Raw genomic sequence first — 26,255 nt, forward strand, 5'->3', positions numbered from 1 at the left:
GTATTAAGTTGGCATCTCAACCTTCCTTCTTTTGAATCCAGATTAAGAAATACATCTCTAGATTAAGAAATATTAAGAAAACCAAATTTTATGATAGTTTACTATTAAACTTCTTAAATATATCTACCCTTTAATGTCTTTTGCCTTGCATATTTATTGTAATATCCTTTTTCTTTTAGGAACAGTCTAAAAGATTTCATTGAAGCACAATGCAAATTATAATTTGCTTAGCCAGTATTGTTTTGGCTGGTTTTAAATTCTAAAAATTTTCAATATATTTGTTGTAAATTATTTTAAAAGTTCTGAAGTTATGTTTATAGTACCAGGTGCTTTTAAAAACAAGCTACCTATTCCTAATCTCTTGCACGTCCATTCTTAATGGAAGAGCTTGGCGAGGTTTCCACTGGAGTTGTGACAGAGGATCTGCTTCAAATCGACTGTTGGGGAAAGAAATGGTAGAAAGAATCAGCAAAATGAACAACAACAAATTATCAGGACTGGATGGTGTTTGCCTCCAAACTCTGAAAGAACCTGGGGGGAAATTGTTGAACCACCGACAGTGATGTGGGTGCTTGAAGCTTTTGTAGGTCCAACATGAGAATGGGTGAAGTCATGGAAGATAAAGCCATTTAGAGTTATTTAGAAGAAGTAGCTGTGGAAGCTTCTGAACCACAGATCTCTGAAAACTTGAGAAATACTCAGGGAAGCTGTTTGACCTCAACTTGACATTCTATGATTCAATGATTCTTGAAGACATCCCAGGCCAGGCTGGATGGGGCTCTGAACAACCTGAGCTGGTGAAGATGCTCTTGACCACTCTGTTTCTGTACAGGCTTGTGTCTTGCATGATCCAACTTTTCATGTATCTAATAGCAAAGAACTGTAGCACAACCCAGGTATTTCCAAATATAACACAAATATGGCCTTTTTTTTTATTTAAAAAAATGTTTTAATCCAGGAAAGCTGCTTATTGCAGCCTCCTTGCTAACTCTTGTGCAACAAAGCCTGAACACCTCAAGAATTTGTGTGCTTAATCTCAAACCGTGAGGCTGGAATAATGCAGCTCTTCTTCCAGAGCAATGGCACCTGCCCTTTTCCATAGTTTCTTTAGAAAAAAAGGCCGAATATGGTGTAACCTTCCAGACAGATGATAAAAGTTTCACAGCCCTTCTCCTTGTTTACTTAGCATCGCGATGCCCTAGATGTGACAGTGTGCGCAGATCCAGGAGAAATAATGAAATCTACAGAAAACAGGCACATAGGAGAAGAACAAACCAAAACAAACCAAAACAAAAACCATTTTACAATGGCAGCTTTATTCCCTGCTGTTGTGGGCCGCAAATGGGTACTGAGTTTGCAACCAAGGCTGAAAAGCGTTTAAACTTTGTTTACCAGACAGTAAGTAATGCAAAGACTCTTTGCTGAAAGTTGAAGAGAACTGTCATTAAATTCTTGCACTGTGGCTGGTGGTTGTTTTTTTCCTGAGTGTCACTAAGATTAGCCATGAGTTTAAAGTTTTGGAAGAAACAAGCTTTTTTATATGTCAGCCTAATTTTCCTTCTCTGCTGAAGTTTTTAAATAGGCAATACATGAGTTAGGAAGTGATGAGAAACAAAGGTAAAGTGGGGAAACGCATGGCACATAGTGACTGGTTAAAGTACTTTGTTTCTTCAGGAAAGCAGATAAATTGCATTGAACACCTATTTTTCATCTTCTCTGAATTAGATATCTCAGCCGTTGTTTTTCTTCGTTAGTTGCAGGGTTTAATGTAAATAGTATCATCCATGATCCACTATACATCCTATGTCAGGAGCGCTCAGTGGTCAAGTTGATATCGCCTGAAGGACAAGAAGTTTTGGTATTTCTTGCAGTTTATTTTTTCAGCTGTCATTTCAACATTACTGCAATCATCTGTATTTTGTATTTTTTGTTTTGTATTTTATTTTAACAACATGTTGCTTTCCTTTTTCCTTCTAAAGCATCTCTGTTTGTTATCAATTCAACTAAGCAAGTTTCATTATTCATTTATTGAGAGTAAACTCACCTAAGGTGACTGAAGACACGCTGGTAGCTTTTTCTGTGTATTTCCTTGTAAAAAGTAACAGATATACGTATAGAGTACACAGTCAAAGCTTTGGCTTTTGCTACAAATGTTTGCTTTTCTGGAAAACAAACAAACAAACATATATATATGTTTGTTTGTTTGTTTGTAAATGTTTGCCTTTGAGCTACTCTCTTTCTTTTCGGTATTGTCTGCTGCACACATTGTCAGAATGTGAGCACCTCTGAAGAAGTTTTTGGAGTATCATTCACGGTGGTCCAGCATAAATATGTGCTTTTTTCCTTAAAATGGATGTAGAACAGACTACTGCAGTGGTTACACATTAAAATAAAATTGTAACAAATTATGCTTTGTTGTGATTTTGCATATTAATGGACCCACCCTACCGTCACTAGATTACTCAGCTTTAGATCTTTTCCAAAATTTCAGGACTTCCTAATAAACAAGGAGAGACTTTTTGTCTTGTTTTCCCCATTTCAATGAAATAAGCAGAGAGAAAATATCAGCAATGGAGACTTCTCTGGATTTTGTCCAAAGGCACCCTAGAATTCTTGGTTCACTCATCGTTCTTCACCCACTGTACACTCCAAGAATATTTGCAGGGATATTTTCTAGGTGCTGTTCTTTTCTTCCTTTTTATATTGTTCTGCCTCAGATGCCAAACTATTTTTCTACACTATGCAATTTTCCAAAAGCACAGCTTGAGCATTCTTTAGAGGTCCATTCCAACCCCTAACATTCTGTGTGATTCTGTGATTTATACAGGTAAATTATGTAAAAAAGGAGTGTTTTGAAAGGCTCTCTTTCTTTCTTTGATTTATTAATATTTGATAGATTATTTGAATAATTCTAGCTACTATTTGAAATGTGCAGGTATCTATGGAATGTTACTTAGTCTTTCTTCCTCTAGGCATGGCAATATTTCTTCTGAGTAAAGCAGTGGAGCCAGTGGCATGATCATGCCATTGTGCTTTTAATTTTTGAGTGTTAATGGTTCTTCTGACCATCATCTTGTTCACCACGGTGAAATTCAGTCCTGAACTGCTTCCAATAAGATATCGTTTAAACATTCAACTCATATGGATAATGTTGTCCAGATCTCTCATGTTTCATCTTGATTGCTACAGGTCCATGTTTGGAGTAAAATATTTCAGGTAATCTACACTTGCTGACTTAGCTGAGCAATGGGCTTAATGCTTTTCTTCTCCGGATCAGGTTCCCCGAGAGACAAATTTTGCCTAATCATTGAGAACTTGACAACAATCAAGTATTTCAGATCTTAGGGCTTGGTCTTCAACCAGTATGAACCATCTGGGCTCTGTTGACCTCAGGATACAACCACTGACAATCTCACCTGTTGTTTTCAAGTCCCTCTGAGCAGTTGCTCTTCACTAACAGTGTCCTCAAGAAAATAGTTTTCTTTGCCTTTTTCTCATAGCAACTTGCCATTGAGTTAAATGACTGGAACCCAAAGCAGCCAAAAAGTTTGGCCTGATTGTTCCAAAAGGGCTTTCTTTGTGCAGCAAATATCAATGATGAAAGTATTTCTGTAGTCCTCTGCTCAGCATTCTCCAGGTAATTCACTGCTAAAGCTGTGTGCCAGTTTGGGTAAGGAAATCTCAGAGTAAGAAATTCCTTTTGATTTCTGTAGACCAAAAAACGTCAGCAGTCCAAGGCTTGATCCCATGAGGTTTGAAATACAAAATTGGGTTTGTATGTGTTTTAATCTAAACGTAGTAAATAACTGAGAGCATAAGAGAGACATGTCAGAGCAATAGCTCTGCTTAAAAAGGAGCTGGATGTTTTAGCCTGGTAATCGAAGGATTAAGACTCCTGTCACTGATCTTCAGTGATACGTTGCTGAGGTGTCTAAACCAAGGTAGTGGTATGGGAGGAGTCCCACGGAGAACACTTCTAGAGAATAGCTCATATTAAATCTAAAATAGTCTAAGTCTGGAGGGCAGAGTCATCTTTTAGACCAGTATTTGACTTGTTTGGCTGGCTCTTGTGGTGGCAGTTCATGTAGTGGTGGTGAGAACTTTGAGGTGACCCTCTTCAATCCTGCACTGGAGATGCAGGTTTTTTGGCAGCAGAAGCAATTACAGCTGCTAACTCCTAGGCTTGCCAGGTCCGGATGATAAGTTAGGGTAAAATCATTATCTCCATTTGTTTAGGTGAATGACTTACACAAGAATTCTAAGGTCATAATAACATGTCAACACAGGACTGGAAAACTTCCAGAGACCGTAAAGTAAATCTAAAAGCAGACTGCGGTGCAGGTAGTTTGGCATGGAGGTGATCTTGAACAGTCGCTATCCTCTGCCCAAAAGCATGTTTATCATTATCATAATCTTTTCAAGGAGAATATGAAAATTATGTTTTACATACACTAAAACATCAAATTAACTTTTACATCTGCTATGTTCACATCAATGTATTTCAGAACAGTAACTGAAATTTTAAATGACTGTAACTCCAGCAGAACTCCATAATCTTCATCTCATATCAATCAGTGACAGCTGCTTAGACATTTATTGAAATATAAATTTTGAGGCTCCTTTAAACTTTCAAAACGGAGCACTATATTATTTTGATGAGGCTCTCATTGGTAACAAGTGGACAACAAAAATGTGCGCGTATGATTTAGATAAGCTTCTCAGAAATTCAGGTGTTTTGCTAAATGCAATCCTTCAGCATTTCCTTTCTGTTTTCTCTGTTTTTCTCACTACCAACAAAATGCAGAATCTTTTATACAAGTTTATACTTGTTTTGACCCCATATTATTTCCAGGCTCTTGCAGAGCAGGGCTCATTCTTACTGAAAATAACCTTTCCAATAGAACGAACAGGCTCTTTCCTTACCTTATTAAGATTATTAGAGCTTTCAGACTTGACTTAACTTCTAAATTTCTCATCCCTCATATTTATATCTAACAACTTGAAGAGTTCCATTAAGTAACACCTTTTTAATTGCAGTTTTGTGTTCAGTGTAGATAGAGGGTAAATGTTGTTAGAACCACTGGAACTTCCAAATCCAACTATAAGATCATGGCCAAAAATTTGCTCGTCAGTAGAACTTCAGGACTATATCCTAAGGAAATTGGCTATTGCAAACACCAAGATTTCTGTGTTAGACTATGTTGGATGATGATGAGACTGGACACAAGAGGAATATTAATTACATTAGAGTCAAGCTCCAGTATAGCTCTGTCTTGCATAAAGTAAGAAACTTTTCCCTTGGTTAAATACAGTAGAACAGGATGAAAGTGAGAAAAATAGACAAGTGACAGAAAATTTTCAGATGTTTCAAATACAAACATAAAGCAAATGCATCTGGTGGAATCTTATTACCCACCGATTAACCTCACAATGTCTTAATTCTTTAAGCTTCCTTCAAAAATAATGTCAAGAAACGCATGGTGCTATTTAGCATTGTTGTCTTTTTGCCCCAGAATGTGGGGCAAAAACAAGTCTCCATCCTTCTCAAGTAATATATTTGCTTGAAGTATTTATGAAATGAACACTTTATAAAAGGTTTAGCGCTAGCCAAAAAGTTATAATGCAAGGAAAACTTAAGTTTTTGTTTCTCCCCACTAGATGGTCCTTCAGTGAAATGGCATGGCACTCCGTTAACAGGTTCTATTGCCGTCATATTTCTGTGTTTTATCTAGAATGTTATCTTTATAGTATCAAAATGTGTGGTGAAGGAGAGATGAAGAAGGAAAAGATTTAAACTGTGGATTTTAGTAGAGAGAAAAGGAAAATAAAAATCATTGGCAAAAAAAAAAAAATTTACATAAGATTTGCCATTAAAGTGTTATTTCTCTACTTTGCAGAAAGCTTGTAATATTATCCTTTTCACTGGAATTATTACTGTATATATTTACCTTTTTGTTTTTTTCTGATTTATATTTATGTTCTAGTACTGCAGCAATTCATTACATGTGAAAAAGTGTAATTCATTATAGAGATGGTAGTGCCAAAAAGTCACAGAACGTTCAAAATGCCTTTTATCAACTCTCAGTGTATGTTTGAAGAACAGATTGTTGTAATATTCGTGCTCACATTGAATCTTCAGTGTTTTTGTCCGCCTGTTATATGGTTTCTATTGTGCCTGCTTTCTTCTGTTTTAAATATGGAATGCTTACTAGGCAATAACATTTTATTGCTTCTTTCTTCGATAATCGTGACCATAAATACCTGTTGTCTCTCTAAAACACCGCTCTCTTAATAATTACGTGGTTTTCTTCACATTTTACAGTCCTCAGCCTGATTTCCATTTGGACACGCACAGTTATTTCCAAACCTACTCTCTGTGCACATGTAAAGACCCACGTTGGTGGGTGGACTTTCGAGATGACCTATCGAGCATTTGTCAGCAGCTGACAGCATCTTAAAAAGGTGGTCACCGGAGGTGCGGTGCCAGATGATGTGGGCAAAAGTGAAGCCCGCAGTTTAAAAGCTCATACCTGGTTATTTGCATAACTCTGGAATTTGATGTCTGATGTGAAGTTGTGCTGGAGCTGTGAGGAAACCTGCTCCTGCTGTTCCTTTTCAGGATGATGGAACATCAGAACACTGGCCCAGGCTGCCCAGGGGGGTTGTGGAGTCTCCTTCTCTGCAAACATTCCAACCTGCCTGGACATCTTCCTGTGTAACCTCATCTGGATGTTCCTGCTCCATGGGGGGATTGCACTGGATGAGCTTCCCAGGTCCCTTCCAACCCCTCACATTCTGGGATTCTGTGATTCTGTGGTGTGAGCACCCAGGTCTTCTCTGTTCTTGATGCCAAGTGGAGAACATACACTCATACGTGTCAGTCACTAAATTAACTGGAAGTCTGAAGAGGTATGAGCTGGATTACTGGAAGAGTGGAAACATGTGCATTGTTAAGATCTTCACTGCAAGGTTTTAATATCTCCAAGAGTCTTCCCATACTTTTTCAGTTTAGGAAGTGGCAAGAGCAGACGGTTGTGGCACTCCACAAGTGGCAGACTTCAAGAAGGAAGAGTGGTTAAGACAATCTGACCCTTTCAGTTTATTATACACATAACGGAGGAAGCCAGCTTCAGGTCACCCCGTGCACCTTTCCTGGTCCTGTAGACCATTCAGCTTTACCTCATGATTGCACATCCACAGTCAGCTTGAATATAACAATGTCATCATGTTTGCCTGACCTTTTTCCATTTCCTTGAGAAAATGATAAAATAATGGCTTATCCATGTATCCATCACCAGATGTGAAGCCTTCTGATAGTGGTTCAGAAGACCTGGAGGAGATCAAATGCCTCCAGAGCTGGAACAATGTTGGCTTTCTACCTTTTTCTTAATGACCTTCCCAGAAAGCAGAGGTTGGAATCAGGGAGGTAAATGCTGAGGCCGTTAATCCCCAGTGACAGGTTTTTGAGCAGCAGCCAGACTGTAGGGTGGTTTTCAAGACCCAAAGTCCATGTGTCGTTCCTGGGAGGTTCCAATGAATCCTACCAGTAAAGGTTCTGCATTTCCTACTGACACTTCTGGGTGTACATCCTTAGTCTCCAAAGGGAGATCTAGCAGGGCATTGCTCTCAGTGGTGGCTTCACATCCTCTCTCTGTACCGATAATGAGTTCATCTGGCTTTGTCAGGTTGGTTGATACAGAGGTGCTCTACCACATCGGCTTGGGCAACAGGGGCTGGTTTGGAAGAGACATCTGGAGCTACTGTCTTTCCCAGATAGCATCTGCTAAAGATTTCGACTTTACTTCTATTCTTGAAACTCTCCTATGATTTTGGGGTTTTATGCCTTTCTCTCCCACTTAGCAGTTACCAATAGGACAGTTATACACCATAAAATTTTCAGAGCTTTATTCTCTGTGCTACAGATGTCTCCTTTCACTTAACCACCTTCCCCCCACTTTTTTTTTTTTTTCATGGCTTAATTCCATCAACTTTATCAAAGCTTAATTTGAGTATGGCTTATTTATTTTTCCTTCTTTCCCTGTCCCTTGAAGTGTTTGTTTTATAAAAGCATGTTGACCAGGAGAACAGAGAGGTTTGGCATTAAAGATATAATCCTTTCATGAATGACCCTATTTTATCATGGGATTGGAAGCATAGTCCACTGAATAAGGAGACTGAGACAACATGGGTTGTATTCAGGGTTTCGTGTGAATTAGCTCCACACAGACTAGAGCCAGTCATTCACTTCATTTTGCTTTGCTTTCCCCAAATGTAAGATGTGGTTATACCAAAAATCAGTATACAAGATTTAAGTATTATTGTTGACCAAGCAGTATATCAATCTGTAATCTACAATTCCCTATGAAGGAAGGAGGGGCATGTAGTCTCACTCTTTGAGTTCATTCCTTTTTGTAAATTCAGGTCAGACTATCAACATCAATTTGACTTTGCTTTCACAGTTTATGCGTAAAGCCAGCCCCTAGCAAATATTTTGCTTTTCAGATACCTTAAGCTTACTGCAAACAAACAAATCGTGGAAATTAAATGGTAATAAAGCTGTTGTTAGCTTTGTATAATAAATTTTATCTACTATTTAAATGGCAATTATTTCCAGAAACTTGGCAATTGTAGGCATACAAATGATGAAATTGATTCCAGTCACAGCCCATCTTTCTTTGGAAAGGAAATACCGGTAGTGTTTGAAAAATGGATTATTAAGAATGTTGGTTCACTCAAGGTGGCTCATGTGTTGTATTTGCTCATACAGCATCTCGCTGGAAGAAAATAAGTGCAGCTTTTCCTTAGCCTGGATTATTTTCTCCACAAATCTTTGGAGCAGGAAATAAAAAGCAGCGAATAGTTGTGGGGGCATGTAGAATTAGTTTAAGCAAAGCCAAACCCTGATCCTTCTGACCACCTCCTTTTGCATCTGCTGTTTTGTCTATTCCTGCCATGGAGTACATCAACAAATGTTCTTTGAGCTCAGGAGAGGTGTGTGGGGATGTGGAAATAGTGATTGCTTCTCTGTCTCTTTCTGCATTTTGGGTTTTTTGGGGAGGGGTTGGGGCAATTATTTAAAACAGATATGTTTTCAAGAGAACGTACAAGTTTGTCTTATGTTTGTAAAGAGAAAGAGCTTCATGTCCTCTGAATGTTATCACAGTTGAGTTCTGTAGACGCCACAAAGGGTACTGGGTTTGTTACAGTGACATAGTTTTTTTCTCACACAATCATAAATCAAGATAATTTTACCAAGAGGACAGAACATGTTAAACAAAACTGAGTGTATATGTATCTGAAAAACAGAAAAATACCTGTGATTTCTACACGGCTTACGGCTCACTTCTGCTGTATGAGAAAAGTGATTATTTTCATGTTTCTTCAGTACTGGAGGTGTGTGTTTTACATTAAGCAATAGAGTAAATGTCCCTTTCCTGATGACAAATGAAACACACTGGATACGTGCTGCACCTCCTCTGGAGATGTAAACTTGGGGACAATACTGCTGTCACTGCCAAGACTTCAGAAATGTGATAAATATTAAGGAAATAATAGCTTCACAAATGACTCAGTATTGCTGTGCATCACTGGATGTAGTTGATACTGGTGGCTGTGGTTATGGTCATCCTCAAAAACCAAAAATATGTATTTGTTTAATAAATAATGAGTAATATTAACTGGGAACCCAAGCAGTTTTGCTGTGTCTGAAGTCTTTGGTTCTCTAGATTGCACACAATCACAAGAAGTAGTTTTGCTATCTCTGTCTGCCTGTCTGTCTCCCTCATGATTGTGCTTAGACAATCTGTGTTCTGCAGCTGAATACTTCCAATGTCTTCACAAGAAATCTAGACAACATAGATGCAGAACCAGTGTCACTGAAGTAACTTAGATGATCAAATGATCGAATGTTAAATGAAGTTTTCTTCATCCAATCTGGTTTATTAAGACAGCAAAATTTACAACAAAATAAATGAATCAATACACTGCCTGATAATTAAACATCAGGAGAAGAAAAATTAAATGCATTGTATGGTGACTTCTAAGGTGCTGGACTTTGGAATCAATTACAGAGACTGTTGTACTGTGTGATTTGCGATGGCAAGATCTTGAACTATTTTTTATCATAGATTTTACTGATTTTGAAACATTTTTCTTTCCATTTCTCATTTTGATAAACAGTGATCAAATTCAAACTAGACAGGGTAATACAGCATCAGTCCACTGGAAATGTTGAACATGAGCTTTTGACTTACCTGTAGCCTCTCAAAAAATGAAGAGGAATTGTGATTTTTTTTTCCATGGTGATGATTCATTGTAATCCCATCCAACATATAGCATCTTTTTGAGAGGACTGATGGTTCTGCACGGGTTTGATGCTGCAACCTGACTGGGTTTAGAGATAGAAAGCTTTTGGGGCAAAAAAGAACAGGTCGTTAGAGCAGGAGAAGGCACAGTTGAGGAATGGTCCATGGAGTGTGTTGATGTAACCGAGCAGCATCTTGTTGGGTTCTTCTAAGAGACAAAGTCTACTTGAGTTGGCAGAAAGAAGGAAAACATGCACTGATGGCAAATCTATCAAAGAACCCACAAAATGTCTTAATAAGGGTGGTTGGTACTTTTGAGACACTGTTTAGAAAAAAAAAATAAAAATAGGGACATATAAAACCATAGAATGTCCTGAGTTGGAAGGGACAAGGATCACTGAGTCCAACTCCTGTCCCTGCTCAGGGCAACCACACAGTTCACACCATTGATAAATTCAGCAAAAATGAAATTGTGGTTAGACTTTTCATTACCATAATTGATGGCTTTGTGAATAAAAATCTACAGAAACCTGAGTGAGTAAGGAGGTAATTAAATTGCTTTCTACAATGACACCTCCCCTGCATCTTTCATTTTGTCCATGGCTGTTGTTTTATATGCTCTAGGAGCCACAGGCTGCACTAATCATATTGCAAAGGTGGTCCAAGTAGCATCTCCCATATATTTCATGTGCAGTGACTCCTGAATATTCGTAAGGAGAAATGAGAGAGCGAGCAATCATATGCTCACTGGCCAAGCAGAAACATAGAATAGATGGTGATGGGGGACATGGGTACATCTGACAAGTTAAACATGTATTTAGTGTCTCGCCTGCCGCTGAATGATGTGCAGAGGTTCACTTGGGACCGGTGCCACCATCTGTGCTGTGGGTATGTGGGGTGTCCTAATGCTGTGGTGCTGATGGATGGAGAAGCAAAAGAAGCACAGAGGATTTGCTAACGGATGGGCAGAGTTGCCGCGTGTGTAATAGACATGTAAAACTGTGTATAAAATAGTAGCACATGATGCAAAATGCTAAATATGAGCATATCTTTTCCAAGCTAAATGAACTGCCTGTGATGGTCCCAGTTAAGCAGAAGGGCGGCACATCTTTGTATCATGTCCTTTATACCATTTTCTGTTCCATCCTTGTGGTCCAACATGATCTGAAGGAGCAAGGAAGGCAGAAATCCCATGTGGAACCTCCCAAGCTGATGGGGATGGTGTCTGTAGGAGCTGAGATGTTTCTGGTTTCTTGCTCAGTGCTTCCCACAAGGAATGTTTGTCTTCCCGGTGCCTAGATCAGTGCAAGAACCACCATTTCGACAGACTGCCCTTATTCCACCTTTGGCTGTTATCACTTGAGAGAACAGAAGAAATTGTTGCCCTGAGGGTGGTGAGAGCCTGTGCCAGGTACCCAGAGATGTGGTGGATGAACCATCCCTGAGACATCCCAGGCCAGGCTGGACGGGGCTCTGAGCACCCTGAGCTGGTGCAGATGTCCCTGTCATGGCAGGGGGGGCACTGGGGGACATCTGAAGGTCCCTTCAACACAAACCGTCCTGTGATTCTATAACATGTGAGGTTGGCACCTTCAACCTGTTTATAAACCAAAGACTTGGCTCATTGAAATACATATTTAGAAACTAAAGCTATGACAAAATCATGTGGTGCTCAGCATATAATACTAAAACATATATGTTGTCAATACGCACTGTGTAAAGGACAAGAAAACAATCTTTGCTGGCCATGTTAGTAACAGAACCAGTTTTACAAAATGTTGCTGAAAGGATGAATCAGTTTTGTAAACTGTCCCTGAAAGGATGTTCAAGCATATCGTGTTCAAGTACACTCTTATCTTAACAACCTAGCTTTATCTTAGCCTAAATACGCATAGAGTGAGGAGAAGTACATGCAGTATCTCCAGAAGTTGAGCAAGTCAGCAGTTATCTAACTATAGAAGTAGTATGTGAAAGGGACAGAAGTGATGAAGACTACTTACTTCATCCTGAAGACCCCCTGAAAGACCACCAGAGGACACTGCACATGATCAAAATAGTTCCAAGATGTTGCAATCGATGTTGCAATCAATGTTGAGTAACTGTTACGTATCTTAATGAATAAATGAATATGTATGTGAATGGACTGTATAAATACTGTGTAACTTAAACTGAGCAGCGAAGCCAGCTTTGGGTGCGAACCCCTGGTTTCCCAGCGCTGAAATAAAGCACCACATATAACTACGCCCGTGGTTATGTGTCCTGATTGATAACAGCCAGGTTTTACCAATTACTTCTAGACGAAGCTGTAACACGTACACTTTTGAAACTTAGCTGGTGGACACATGGTCCTTTTCTTACAGTCAGAAATTCTTTTATTCAGCTACTCTTGTTCTTTTATTTAGGACAGTGAAAAAAAGGGATTTATGAATAGACTTTATGCCATCCAGGAGGTGTGTGTCAGTGTCCAGAATATCCTTGATGAAGTGTCTTCCTTTGGAGAAAGAATCAAGAAGTAAGTACTGAAACAGGTGCTGGGTTTCTCTCTGATATTGGGGGTATAGCTGGGGTACAAAGTGTTAGACATTTTCCCTTCCTTTTTTTTTTTTTTGTTTTTAATTTGTGGGTTTTTTTGTTCTGGTTTTGGTGGGGCTTTTTGGTTGGTTTGGTTTGGTTTGGTCTGGTTTTGGTTGGGTGACTCCGTTTTGCATGATCCACCATTGAAACACATCTATATTTACTTTGCTCTGTGGAGGTCCTCAGTTAATGAAAATCCGGTTATGTTAATTTTGGAATTTAGGTATACATTCATTGGGGGAAAAGATCAGAACTAAGGCTTTGAAGTAACACAGAAGGAGAATCCACTGAGAGGCCAAACAGTAGTTATTTAAAAGAAATAATAAATGCAGCTTTGATAAAGGACATCAGAAGAGCTGAATAAGGGTCTCAGATGTTAAGGATATACATATGTTCAGTTGCTGGAAGTGTTTTTATGTGAGTTAGCAAAACCTTTCCTTCTAGAGCACGTGTAATTGGTAACACCTAGTACATGATATATGAGAATTACCAGCAAATTCAGGCCTTAAGCAAGAGACGTTCAGAGATTTCTGGCAGGAGATTCAGCGTATTTTTGGCATGGTCACCAGGTAGCAGTGTGAGGTTTATTATTTGAGATCAGATGGGTTCCAGACAGACATCTTCCATACATCAGCTGGGAAGCAGGGACAGGATTGCCTGTTCATTCTACCTCCCAAAAGCCAAGAGCATCTTCATCCTTGATGGATGAGAAGTTGGGAGCAGTTGGGAGCCTTTGCAAACACTGTTCTGCTGACCCAGTAGCCATCATGAGTGAGAAAACCTTCACAAGAGGCTTCTCCCACTGATGCACACAGGGGATCTGGCAGGAGAGTTGACACCGTGTGTTCCCTTGCTCTGGGGCTAATTTTGGAACATGAGGCACCTGTCCCATCCACTGCTGTTGCCATCTGCGGTGCACTGATGTTCTACACCGCAACCTGTGCAAGGGTTATAGCCCCAAAATAAATGCTGATTTCTGGAAGTTAATTTTAGGAAACTGGTGCATTGGGCTGAGGTCAACCTGCAGGAAACGGGAGGATCATCTACCATGCTATTCTGCCTTTTTGTTTGGTTTTTTTTTGTTTTGTTTTTTCATCTATCAGCAATGGCAAGCACATCAGAGTCAGGATGAAGAGGCGGTTGCTATTTATGCATTTGAGAGTAAAGTCCCTAATGGGAAGGCTTAGGAAGCGTTCACGTGGGGTCACTTCCAGGCAGGCTCTGTGCACAAGCACGTTGTGTTGCACAAGTTTTCCAGACAAGCAAAGTGAGCCCCTCTCCAAAAGCAGTCTTTTATCAAAAGGCTGCTCATGGAAGTTGTCTGGATGACTAAGCTTTCCTAATTGTGCATTTTGGAGGTAGGGTTTGCTCTGTTATACGCCAGACGAGAGCAACAGAATTTTCTAAACCGAGTCCTCCTGTAAATCTTGGTAATTTGTTCTGAAGACTATAATGGGAAACCTGTACTGAGTGCTGTGCTAACAGGGCACAGAAGGAGGTTTGCTGAGCGGGGAGCCAGTGTTCCCACACATGGCGTGTCTGTGATCCGCCGCACCAAGCCGAGTCGCAGGAACACGAGCAGACCCTCAACCTTCTGTTCATCCCAAACGCGTGCAGAAGAGGGGAAAAGAGCAGGTGTCCCCCGAGGAGAAAGGGAGTGATCCTACACCGAGTGACACTGACATAATGTTCGCTCTGGAGGCATGTCAAAATTTCCAGGGAGAAAAGAAGACAAATAAACACGGGAAGCCAGAGCTCATTATGAAAAATATGGCTAGCAATTCAGATAATTGCAATTATTCAGCCAGAGAAGCCAAATCATGTAATCGCACTGATTGGGCACGTAGTTGGTGGTGATACTTTAAAGAGCATCGTCAGGCTATTCAGAGCCAAAGCCACATTTTCCTTCTGGATAAATGTCACGCGACACCTTTGCCCCGTTGGTGTCTTCATAGGATCCTTATTAAGTGTGTTTTAATCTGGGACTTTATTTTGAAAGTTGATGTCCTGAAAACAGAAGTTCTCTTCCTTTATCCATAAAGTAATAATCTTTATTTTATTTTATTTTATTTTATTTTATTTTATTTTATTTTATTTTATTTTATTTTATTTTATTTTATTTTGTTTTATTTTATTTTATTTTATTTTATTTTATTTTATTTTATTTTATTCTATTCTATTCTATTCTATTCTATTTTATTTTATTTTATTTTATTTTATTTATTATTTAATTTATTTCATTTCATTTCATTTTTTATTTAATTTTATCTGGAAAGATAAGGTTTTTCTTTGCTTTTCCTGCAATGTACTTCATCTTATGCCACTCCCTCTTTTTTTTCCTCCTTCCATTCTTTTTGTCATTTTTCCCCCCCCACACACAAAGTGTTTTTATTTCCTTCTTTCACCACTGCTGTTGCACTATCCCTGTCTTTGGGACTGACTGTTCCGTTCCATCCTCTTCTCTATCCCTCTCCTTCTTAGGTGCAGGGTTGGGTTTCCAGCTTTGGATTCCCACACTGTCCTGCCCCTTGTTTGCTCTTTTATTGGCTCTGTCAGGCAACCCAAATTCTGACCGTTTTTAATTCTTCTTTCAGTACATTCAACTGGACTGTCCCATTCCTGAGCTGGCTGGCAATTGTTGCCCTTTCTCTGTTCACCATCATCCTCTATTTCATTCCACTGAGATACATTGTCCTTGCCTGGGGTAAGTAAAGCCTTTTTAAACTGTCTGTGCCACTTAGAAAAAACTGGTTTTTAAGGGATGACTTAGATTGTCGGTACTTTTCTGTATTTATGGTCATGAAGCTGCCCCATGATGGAAACAGACAGGTTAGTTAAAAATCACAACTGCGTAAAGATTTAGACCCAGCTGCAAAATGCATTTTTCTTGGCTGGCATTGTAGGCTTCATCATATTATAAACATGTAGCCATGAGGATTCTTCATATATCAAAGTGTAGCTTTGTCTAGATATTACTCTGATTTATTTTCACCACTTATACACAAACAGAGTCATTTCAATCTATGTAGTGCATTTAGGACAATATGCCTTTTTTACTGCAGTACTTTATCTTGTGAAAGCGTATGTAAACGTAGCAACAAGAAACCTGTTTAAAGGGTCACCTTTCGTCCGACAGAACGGTATACGTGGTATTTGGCTGCTGATAATGAATAGAAACTGGGGAGGCCAGAGGGGGGTGGAATCGTGATTGATCCAGGCTCTCACTGCTTGTCCTTATATTTATTCTTTATACTGATTTTAAATAGCTACCATTACCACGTCTGTTGTAAATAATGCTCCAAGTTTTCATCTGTAATTTTTTTATGTGTCTTTTACACCACGAGCAGCTGTACCCTTGTTCAGTAGTGCAGACCTGTGAAGAGCACTCTCTCAATTAAATCTGTGGCTAAATTTTCTTTCTGAAGAAAACAATAGCAAAAACTTCATAAGTCGATAGGTAATATAAAATCACTGAACTGACTCCAAACAACATCTTTGTTATACGTCAGTGTTAGCAATAGTCTCGTAGAGTCTTCAGAAATAAATGCAGCAGACTATACTAAATGGAGAAGAACCAATTAGGAGCATTCGAACAAAAAATGTTTATGAAACTAAACGAAACAAGTGTGTGGGCTTACCGTCCTTTCCTGTGTCATAGTTTCATTTAACCCCCACATACAGATATCACTTGGGTGAGACCCAAACTCTTAGTTTGTTCCCAAAATTTCATTCTTCGTAGCACACACATGACAGGAAGGCATCTCATTACTGAAGTTCGAGGTAGTTGGTTTATGTCCTTTTTTCTGTCATTTTTTGGACAGATCTTGCATTTTGTACACTTGGTTTCTTACATCCCCTTGGTTTCATGCAAGAACCTGACATTATAATTCCCCTGTAAGACCCATGGAACTATAGAGTCAGCACTGTAGTTTGAGAAGCTCCAGACCCGAACCTCCGACATCCTCCAGGAGGGGTCACATCCCCCAGAAATGTCTCAGTTTCAGGTAAAATGCAGAGCTTGGACTCTCAAATTGAAGTCTGTGCCTTCCCAACCATGGGTGGATAAGAGAAGCACCAATTAATTATTGTATAATAAATGTGCCTTGCTCTCTTTCCAGCCATCTCTTCCTTGCCTGTCCCCAAGTTATCCGATCCATCTAGATATGGCTTCAAGCACCTTTCTTCACTGGAGGTTTCAGCTACACCGTTTTCTCCTGTATTTCACTTTAGGTGGCTTCTTATTCAGCATGTGTGCGGGGATCCCTTTCTTTAGGGGACTATTTCTCTGGTGTTTTGCTGGGACAACAGACAGGGAACATTTAGCCACAGCTTCCCCGGTCCAAACCCCATGTTGTGCTGTGTGTAACTTTGATCAGCTATCCCTTCAAAAAATGCAGTGTACCAAACACACGCCTGTTTTCCCCAGTATTTCTTGTTTTTAGCCTCCCACTTCTACTCACATTTCTTCATCCCAATTGTTCATCCTTCACTTGTAGGCAGAAGACCTCTTCGTCTGACATTTTCCATAGGAAAGTTTGAGCTGGTCTGTAGCAGCATTTGCCCGTTTTGTTCTTTGGGAAGACAGGGTTTTATTTAATGAAAATTTACACCTATTATGGCTTGCCTTTTGTATATCTGTGTAGGAACCACCTCTTTTTGCAAGAGTGCAGAGTCCTGGTAATCGCTACAGCTGCTTCAGTGGAAAAAAGAGTGTGAAGAAAATAATTTTAATCTAAAAACTTCCAAGCTTTTTAAAAAGGCCCTAATCCCTTTGTATTTTGCTTCTCCTCTAGAGTCCTATCTCATCTGTTTGGCTCTTTTCTTGAGCCTTGACCATGACTTACTTATGCATTTACTTTCATGGGGTGGCTGGTACTTTGTCAGAAGCGACGAGGTGGGACCACATCAATTCCAGTGCCCACGTGCAATACACGGCAGGGCAGACTTCGAATTCCTCAGTTACTGCCTGATGTAAAGAATCTTCTTAGGTGTCTGAATCTCGGGTATTCTTTCTCAATGCTCGTTGTTGGGTCACCATGTAAGGGGGTCTCAGCATCTCCCATCTGCACCACAGGACTGGGAATTTGGGCAGTGGGAAGCAAATCGTGTGCTCCATCCCCAAGCTGCACGTCTTTGCTAAGGCTTGGGCACCAAAGACTTGGTGAAATATAAACTGTATTATCCTATCTCTGATGCAGCCTTGATAAATTACACAGAACGGCGCATTTTTTATGCTCTTTCAGTTTTCTCTATGAGAGTCTGTGTGGTTTGTACTTGCCTGTGTTTTTAACATATATTTACACAAGGATCTCATGTGAAAACTGTCTGAATCTGACCCAGTTTGTAATGAGAAGAAAAAGAGTCTTTCAGCTTATTTTGGGAAGGATTTTCTTGGCGCTTTCCAACACTAATGGTCAACAGGCATTGTAAGACCTTGATGTCTCAGGGAGACGTGGCATCCCTCCTCTGCACTGCCATCGTGTCACCTGTCACTCCGGGACAGCGGTTTGTATAAGCTCATCCTAAACCCTTCAGGTGATGAAGACTTCATCGCTTCACCATCCTTCGCACGGGGGGATTTTATTGTGTTTTAACTTGATTCTTTTATGCCGCCATTAAGCCTGTTATTGCTTGTCCTCTCTGCCACAGAAATGGAGTACAATTTATTTCTCTCCTTTTTGCAATCTCCACATAATAACCACAGTTTCTGTTCATTTTAATTAAAACAAAAAACAACCAAAAAAAGAAGAAATGTTGGAGGAATTTGAAATTATCCCCAGAACTTTTGCATTTGAAGCAGAGGGAATCACAGCAGCAGGTTCTGACTTTCAGAGCATGAGTTTGCAGTTCACTCATTCATTAATTCAGTGCTAATGCCAGGCGTGGAAATGGGTCCTAAAATCTTTTTTAGAACTTTGCCAAAATATATATATATTAGGGTATACAAAGTTTAAATTATGCTAGTAAAATTCAAACTCTCATTTTTGCAGGCATCAACAAATTTACAAAAAAGCTTCGAAGTCCGTATGCGATTGATAACAATGAGCTGCTTGACTTTCTATCCAGGGTTCCTTCAGATGTGCAAGTGGTTTGTATATTTTTTAAAAATATCTGTACAGTAGGTAATATGATGTGTGGCATCTTGACTTTCTGGTGGTTTTAGACACATTTTAAAGCAGTTCTTTTGATTCAATATTATATTCTTTGACATAAAGAAATTGCAACACAAGTTGGGGACCGTCCATGAACCTTTAAGAGGCTGCTAGGCTATTTGCACTGCGGAATTAACTACTAAAGATAATTCTGACAACACTCAGACAACTTCAGCCTTTTCTAGGGTGAAAGTTTTTGCTGTGGCCACAGTTTAACTGTGCTCATAAACTCCTTTAAAATAAGTTGATTATGAATTACAATCTTTTGTAGTGCAGTAGACAATCTCTTGAGAAGGTGAAAGCATTAAAATCACGTCAGGCACATACATCACCTCCAGTATCACGAAGATGACACAATTCCTGTATTCTTAGGTAAGAGTTCCAGTTCAGAGCTGGTATAAATAGGAGGGTGCATGTACCCCCTCTGAATCTGATCCCCTCTGTGGTGCGCTTTTGGAAATAAGCAAGTTTTTAAGAACTATTGCAAATAATATTCCTCCAATCCATTGGAAAGGAGACCGTTTAATCCCTGTTAGATATTATGGAGAAAACAACAAAAGTAGCCTTTCTAAAGCTGTTGTCAGAGCACAGTTTTGCTTCCTGGCAGGATTCTCCTAGTGCTGTAAAAAACTTACTCTGGATCTGCTGCTGAGTCGCAGCTGCAGGTCCGTGTTGTTTGCAGAGGGATGGTTTTCTTTTCCTATTTCTTCTTTTTCTTTTTTTTCCTTTCTTTTATTTTTTTCTTTTCCTTTTCTCTTTCCATTTTTCTCTTTATCTTTCCTTTTTTCTTTTTTCTTTTTCGTTCCCTTTTTCTTTTTCTTTTTCATTTTTATTTTTATTTTTCTGTTTATTTTTATTTTTCTTCTTTTTCTTTTTCCTTTTCTTTTTCTATTTGTTTTTATTTTTATTTTTCCCTTTTTCTTTTTCTATTTATTTTTATTTTTCCTTTTCTTTTTTTATTTTTTTCTTTTTCTTTTTTCTTTTCTCTTCTTCTTTTTCTTTTTCTTTTTCTTTTTCTTTTTCTTTTTCTTTTTCTATTTATTTTTATTTTTATTTTTCTTCTTTTTCTTTTTCCTTTTCTTTTTCTATTTATTTTTCTTTTTCTTTTTCTTTTTATTTCTTTTCTTTTTTTTTTTTTCCTTTTTCTTTTCCCTTTCTTTTTCATTTTCCTAGGAAAAAAAATAGAGATCTGTCTCTTTCTAGCAAGCACCTCCTGACCGGTTTCTTTCTGCACGTCGTGTTCAAACAGGTGCAATACCATGAGCTGAAACAGGATCCCAGTCACAGCCCGAGCAAGAGGAAGAGAAACATTCCTGTTTAGCCACCTTCACGTGTTGAGGGCACTAACACCTGCTGGGAGAAGATGACAGAAGAATCAAGCCTACAGCCTAAGCAGCGATTCCTTTCTCTAAGCTTTTTATTTATTTTGCCTTTTTATCTAATGGGGAGATTTTGTAAATATTGTAAAAAGGCATTTCTCATTGACTGTATACTTTGCACTGTAAAGACACGTTTGACGAAGGTTTCAAGTAGGGTTTTTGCCATTTGAAAGCCTTGTTAGAAACAGCATAAGACATTAAAGGAATCAATCTAAAATGGTAAATATGCACTGCTACTTGATGTTCAGAGATTCCTGAAATACTCAAATAATGTTGACTAAATCTGCAAAAGGTGTAAATTCAAATCTGACTCAAAAATTCAGTCAGGTTTTATTTGTGAGCATTAATATTTTTATCCAGCAAGTCACCGTAACTATTTTCTATGTTTTATACATTTCAAGACAAATACAATGTAGTGGAGCCTACTGCACTTAAGTTTTAGCAGATTTTTTTGAACACCTGACCCCGATGTTAACTCCTGGTGCAACGTTTTCCTGTGCAGTAGGGCTGCTTATAAGATAAAGAGAAACACCAAGTGCAAATCTCTTTCTGGAGCTCCCGACAGAAGTTCCTGCCGTTTTTATCATTCCATTATAAGACCTAAAAATCTCTGTCTCTCTCAAAATACTGCCAGGTTTGTAACAGATTGCCTATCTGATTTTTCTATATGTACCAGTAATCTTCATTTGTACTACATAGTTTAGTGAATGAAGTTCATAGTTCTGCTGTAATGGAAATACTATCAGACTAACTCCACGTTGCTTTGGGTGTCATGCCATGAACACCTTTTGTGCACATAACTATTTTAATATGGAAGTCTTGCAGAAAATGTTTTTGCTTTCAAATCACAAGATCATATTAATACGCTTTATGATATAACACATTGCCTGTTACCAATGTGAAATATAGTGTAGAGGAAGAAATGCAGTTGTGGTAAAACTGATACACCGGTTTTATTTCCTTAGATAATAATGTAGTCAGTTCTGCTGATACGATTGTGCCCTACTGCATGGAGTCTGCATTATTTTGTAAATTACATGGAACATAGATGAGAAACGTTTACATTTCAAATGTCTTAGTGGCCACTGCATAACGAGTACCTGGGGATATATTCTGACAGCTGCATGTAGACTTCCATGCTCAGCTCCCCACGTAGCGAGCAGAGACTTCATTCCTGAGGGACGACCTGTGCACAGCTCTTAGTCATAGCTCCTGGTGACATTAAAGGGGATTTTTGCCCAGGGGAGGAGGTCGGGACCGCATTGCGTTCCTGCGGTCCCCTCTGGGTTACCTCTCGTTGGTTGCACCTGCTGTTGAAGTTATATTGCACTACTCGAACAAAAACTTTTTGAAAAGACTATTTAGAAATACTTTGCAAGCGAATGTAGATATATATTTGTCTAAAGAACTATACGTTGGCTGCATTGCTCATGAAAGATCATCCTGGATTTGTTTATTTTACAGATGTCTTGACAGCTGGTTTCTGACGAGACGGATATTTTGGTATTTCTGTTTGTTTGTTTGAAAGAATTCCGGTCAGATGATTGTTCTGCAGGAAGTCTTGGACCTAAGTATGCTCCCATTACATCACGGCTTTAAAACAATTCATTTGTGAAGCTCATGTAACCACCTTTTCACTGTATGCTGCCGGAAGACCAACGTACTATTGATGAAGTCAGAATCGCCAAAAAAGCCTATTTTGTTTAAAAAAAAAGCCAAACTTTTGACTTGACAATGTGCGGATGTTTGTTGCCAGCTGTCAGTTTTGCAGTGTTCCTTGATACTCTGCAAGCTCTGTACCTTCCTCATGTTGCCCATCCGTCCGCGTCCTATTGTGTTTTTTCTTCTTTTCTGTACTCAATTCTCAATGTCTACTTTGGTGGTAATGTCTGAGTTAGTTAAACACATTTCCTGCATTAAACACCGCTTTAAGCATCTCTCTACCAGGTATTACGAAGCCTCTTTCTTTGAAGTCCTACACTATCGTTTTCCCATGAGTGGTGCAAAAGGCAAACAAACGAAAACATCACATTTATGTGTGCAGGATTTCAGTACTTTAAGCTCCAAAACATATAATTGGAGGGGGTGGGATGGGAACATCTGTTTGTTGAAAATTGGCGAACCACTTCTAATGCCCCAATCACCCAAATTCGATCTCACTAAAAACATGTTGCACAAAGGCAAGGCCAAGAATACGCATTGATCAAATGTGATTCTCCTGCCACAACGGGGCATTTTAAAGTAATTTGTCGGTGAACCCATGTTCACCATTTGCAGTCTGTCCACTTTGCTTTGTGTAGGAGGCCTCTGCGGAGAATCAGTCCTGCCGTATGCCGTAGATATTTCAATGTATATCTCCCATTTCCAGGTTGTTCCTGAAGCCCATTTCTCACCTGCTACATTTGCTGCGTTTTATTCCTAAGCAACTTGTCCATTCAGAAACAATCACAAAAGAATAATGCATTTCATGAACATGGAACTCTGTTGGCTCTCAGAAAGTGAAATTTAGCAACTGTATTTGCATCCAGTGAAAATGAGTAAATTAACTGGGGTCCACACCTGAAGTGTGTGTCAGAGCACTCAGGACCCATTGAGAGTAATTGTCTGAGAGGTTCTAATTATAATTCTGCTGATGACACAGACTACAGAGCTCGCTCACCCCATTTCTACAGTTGTTTGTAGTGAGGAACAACTAACTGTGTTTCACAATAGCAATGAGCTTTAAGAGCTACTGTACTGTAACTTAGCATTTTAAATCCAAGTGGAATAAAACCCAGAGTTGTTTTACTATCACAATTAAAACAGTGGAATAATCAGACAGTAATTAAGAAGGCTGCATAGTATATATCTGTTGAGAACAACCTTTTTTTCTCCCAACTGGGCTGATTTCCAGGTTGCCATGCAGCTGCTTCTATTAAAGACAACTCATCTCCCCACCCTCCACCAAAACTACCATTGCAAACTTTCCGTAAATACCTCCTCCTCAAGAATTTCTATGGAATCTTGCAAAGGCGAAAAGCCAAAATTTTTAATGTCAAACGCAGCTGCAATTACAGCTCTGAATTTCCATTGCTTTCTGCGTAAGGAAGGTATAGCATAGAAGGAGCGCATCTTCAGACTCTCAAAGGGGAAACTCAGCTACTCCCAAATAAGATGGAATCTTTAGACATCACCCTATAAAAACAGGAAGGTTTAATAACACAGACAGTTCCTTGCTCTCTCACTTGGGGAAATTGCTGAAGTGCAACTGGTTCAAAGACCCGTGCAACTGCATTAGAAGTTTTTGGCTTCTTTCATGTCATAGTAATCAAGAGAATGGTTGTTTCTCATAAACTAAGAATTTTAGGTCTTAATTAAAAATAAAAATAGTGCATAAGCTATCATTGTGCAAAAAAATAGAAATAATTTTAAACTATCTGTTGCTCAAGGCATTGAACTTCTGGATAATTTCGTTATTCTCCATAAGAGTTTAATGCTCAAAGTCAGGTTTAGCCATACCTCAAACAGGATAAATTCCTCATCAATGAATCTTGAGCGGCCAACTTAAATTTCTGTAAGTTTGAAATTGAGTTTCTTCTCCAAAGGAGCCAAAAAGAGTATAACCACCACTTTCATCCTCATCAGCCACAGCACTGAATTAAATCTAAATGTAAAAAAATATGTATGGTTCAGGTTGCACAATACAGAAGCTTGAAACCGTTAGTTAGGAGCGACGTGGTAATAAATATTTTCCCATTTTTATATAATCAAAAGAAATGGAAAACTGCTTTTCTCACTCAACTTTAGATTAAATTACAGCAAGTGATTAAAGGAAGACCTAAAAGGCTGGTCATTGATATATACATATTGACCAAAGAGTGCTGATTAATATTTTCTGGAATAAGTTAGTGATTCATTATTGCCTGACTTGATTTACCCTGACATGAAGACACATTCCCGAAAGTTCACTTTCTGCACAGTTGCTCATGCCCTTTTTCACAAAAAAACCCAAATGAATTAAAGATCCCCAGTCAAAAGTAGCAAAGAAAGGTCAAACACATTGCAAAAAACATGCTCAAATTTGCAGGAAGGGGCAATTTTCTCTGGGCAAGAACAAGAGCTGCAACTGGGGAGCTTCCCACACTTTCAGTGCATTTTCTCCACTGCAATTGCCACAAGGACCAGAACTTTGAACAGAAAATAAAAATATCAGACAAATATCTTGTTCAGCTGGAGAAGAGAAGCTCCAGGACACTTTAGTGTGGCCTTTCCGGACTTAATCACCAGGGCCTGAGAGGATAACGGTTTTAAACTAGAAGAGGGCAGATTTAGATTGGACATATGGGAGAAATTCTTCCGCATGAGGGTGGTGAGGCCCTGGCACAGGCTGCCCAGAGAAGCTGTGGATGCCCCATCCCTGGAAGTGTTCAAGGCTGGACAGGACCTTGAGCAACTTGGTCTAGTTCAAAGTGTCCCTGCCCATGGCGGGGCTGTTGGAGTTAGATGATCTTTAAAGGTCTCTTCCAACCTGAACCATTATGGCTCTTGGTACAGCTGGCAGTGGCAGACTGTTTTCTGGTTGGTACTTAACATAAAAACGTGAATAACTTGGATTTACAAGGAAGAAGTACAGCAAGTGGCATTGCAAGACTTTTGTAGAAAGCATACCAGGTCTTCAAAAACAGGTGCTTTTGATTGGTGGAAGAAGAAGGCTTAAAAACTTGCAAGGTTCAAGTTCAGAGAAGATCTGAAAGCATCCTATGACCCAGCCCACAGATGAAATAGGGAGAAGAGCAAGTGACATCAAAGCTTCCATACTTCCCATTCATCAAAGAACACATGGATGGGAAAGGCAACCTTATGCAGTAGCTCTTCTGAAATGAAGACCATGATTCCACGTGGGCTGATAAAATACCTTCAGTTTCTCATAAACTGTTAAAGGTTTTTGGGACCATCTTCCCACACCAGAAACAAGTCTGGCTCTGCTAACAGAGGCAGGAGGCAGCAGCTGAGAGGGATGTTCGAGAAGGCCCTGAATACTCTGTCAACCTTGACCTCTACCTGCAGCACCTTTCCACCTCCACATGGAGGTTGTGAAGGGCAGGTACAGGCATTCAGAGCTGTAACAGTGGCAACCACAGCTCCAGTAAGATGAAGGTGACTCAACCTGTAGCACCTTAACTCCACTGTAGTGGGATGGCACCTTCCCAAGGTGGAAGGAAGACCTTGGGTTTATTTTCTGTTTAGTCTGAGTGGGCCTGAACTCTGCTGCACATTTCCAAAGAGGATGACGCCGTAGACGTGGGGCTATTCAGATGGAAAAGAGAGGGGACCTAGTTAATTGGAGTATTGATCCTCTTGCAGCTGCAGCTTGGTGCAGAGGAGGATGCAGGGCTGGCTGTAAAACAGACAGCAGAGGTGGCCCGCAGCATCAAGAGCGATGCTTCCGGTGGGTAAAGGAAAAACTTGGAAATAAAACTGTAAATATCTATGCAATTTTCATGTAGATATTAGGAGGAAAGAAACCAAATGTCTCCTCCCCTTGAGAAGGTGTCTGTAGCTGTTTCTGGGGGAGGGTGCAGTCAACATAATCCTCATTGTGCTTGGTGGGGACCTCTCTACCCGTGTCACTACACAGAAGCCTGGAGAGGACCTGAAACTTGACTTCAGTAAAGCCTTTGACACAGTCTCCCGCAGCATCCTCACAGCTAAGTTGAGGAGGTGTGGTCTAGACAGTGGAGTAGTGAGGTGGGTTGCAAACTGGCTTAAGGAGAGAAGCCAGAGAGTGGTAGTCAATGGTGCGGAGTCTGGTTGGAGGCCAGTATCTAGCGGAGTGCCTCAGGGGGCAGTGCTGGGGCCAATATTAT

The 26,255-nt window shown here is 39.5% G+C and overlaps 1 protein-coding gene across 1 annotated transcript in view; it reads left to right on the top strand.

Moving 5' to 3' along the window:
• Window positions 1-20,473, top strand: part of MCTP1 (multiple C2 and transmembrane domain containing 1) — a 273,536-nt gene extending 253,063 nt beyond the window's left edge. Inside the window, exons 18-21 of the mRNA XM_080362212.1 lie at window positions 12,707-12,816; window positions 15,473-15,582; window positions 18,869-18,966; window positions 20,280-20,473. Coding sequence (XP_080218338.1) covers window positions 12,707-12,816; window positions 15,473-15,582; window positions 18,869-18,966; window positions 20,280-20,351 — 390 coding nt within the window. The 3' untranslated portion in view covers window positions 20,352-20,473. The remainder of the gene's footprint in view (window positions 1-12,706; window positions 12,817-15,472; window positions 15,583-18,868; window positions 18,967-20,279) is intronic.
• The last annotated feature ends 5,782 nt before the right edge of the window (window positions 20,474-26,255 follow it).

Source organism: Nesoenas mayeri (assembly GCF_963082525.1).
Source record: "Nesoenas mayeri genome assembly, chromosome: Z".
NCBI classification, from domain to species: Eukaryota; Metazoa; Chordata; class Aves; order Columbiformes; family Columbidae; genus Nesoenas; species Nesoenas mayeri.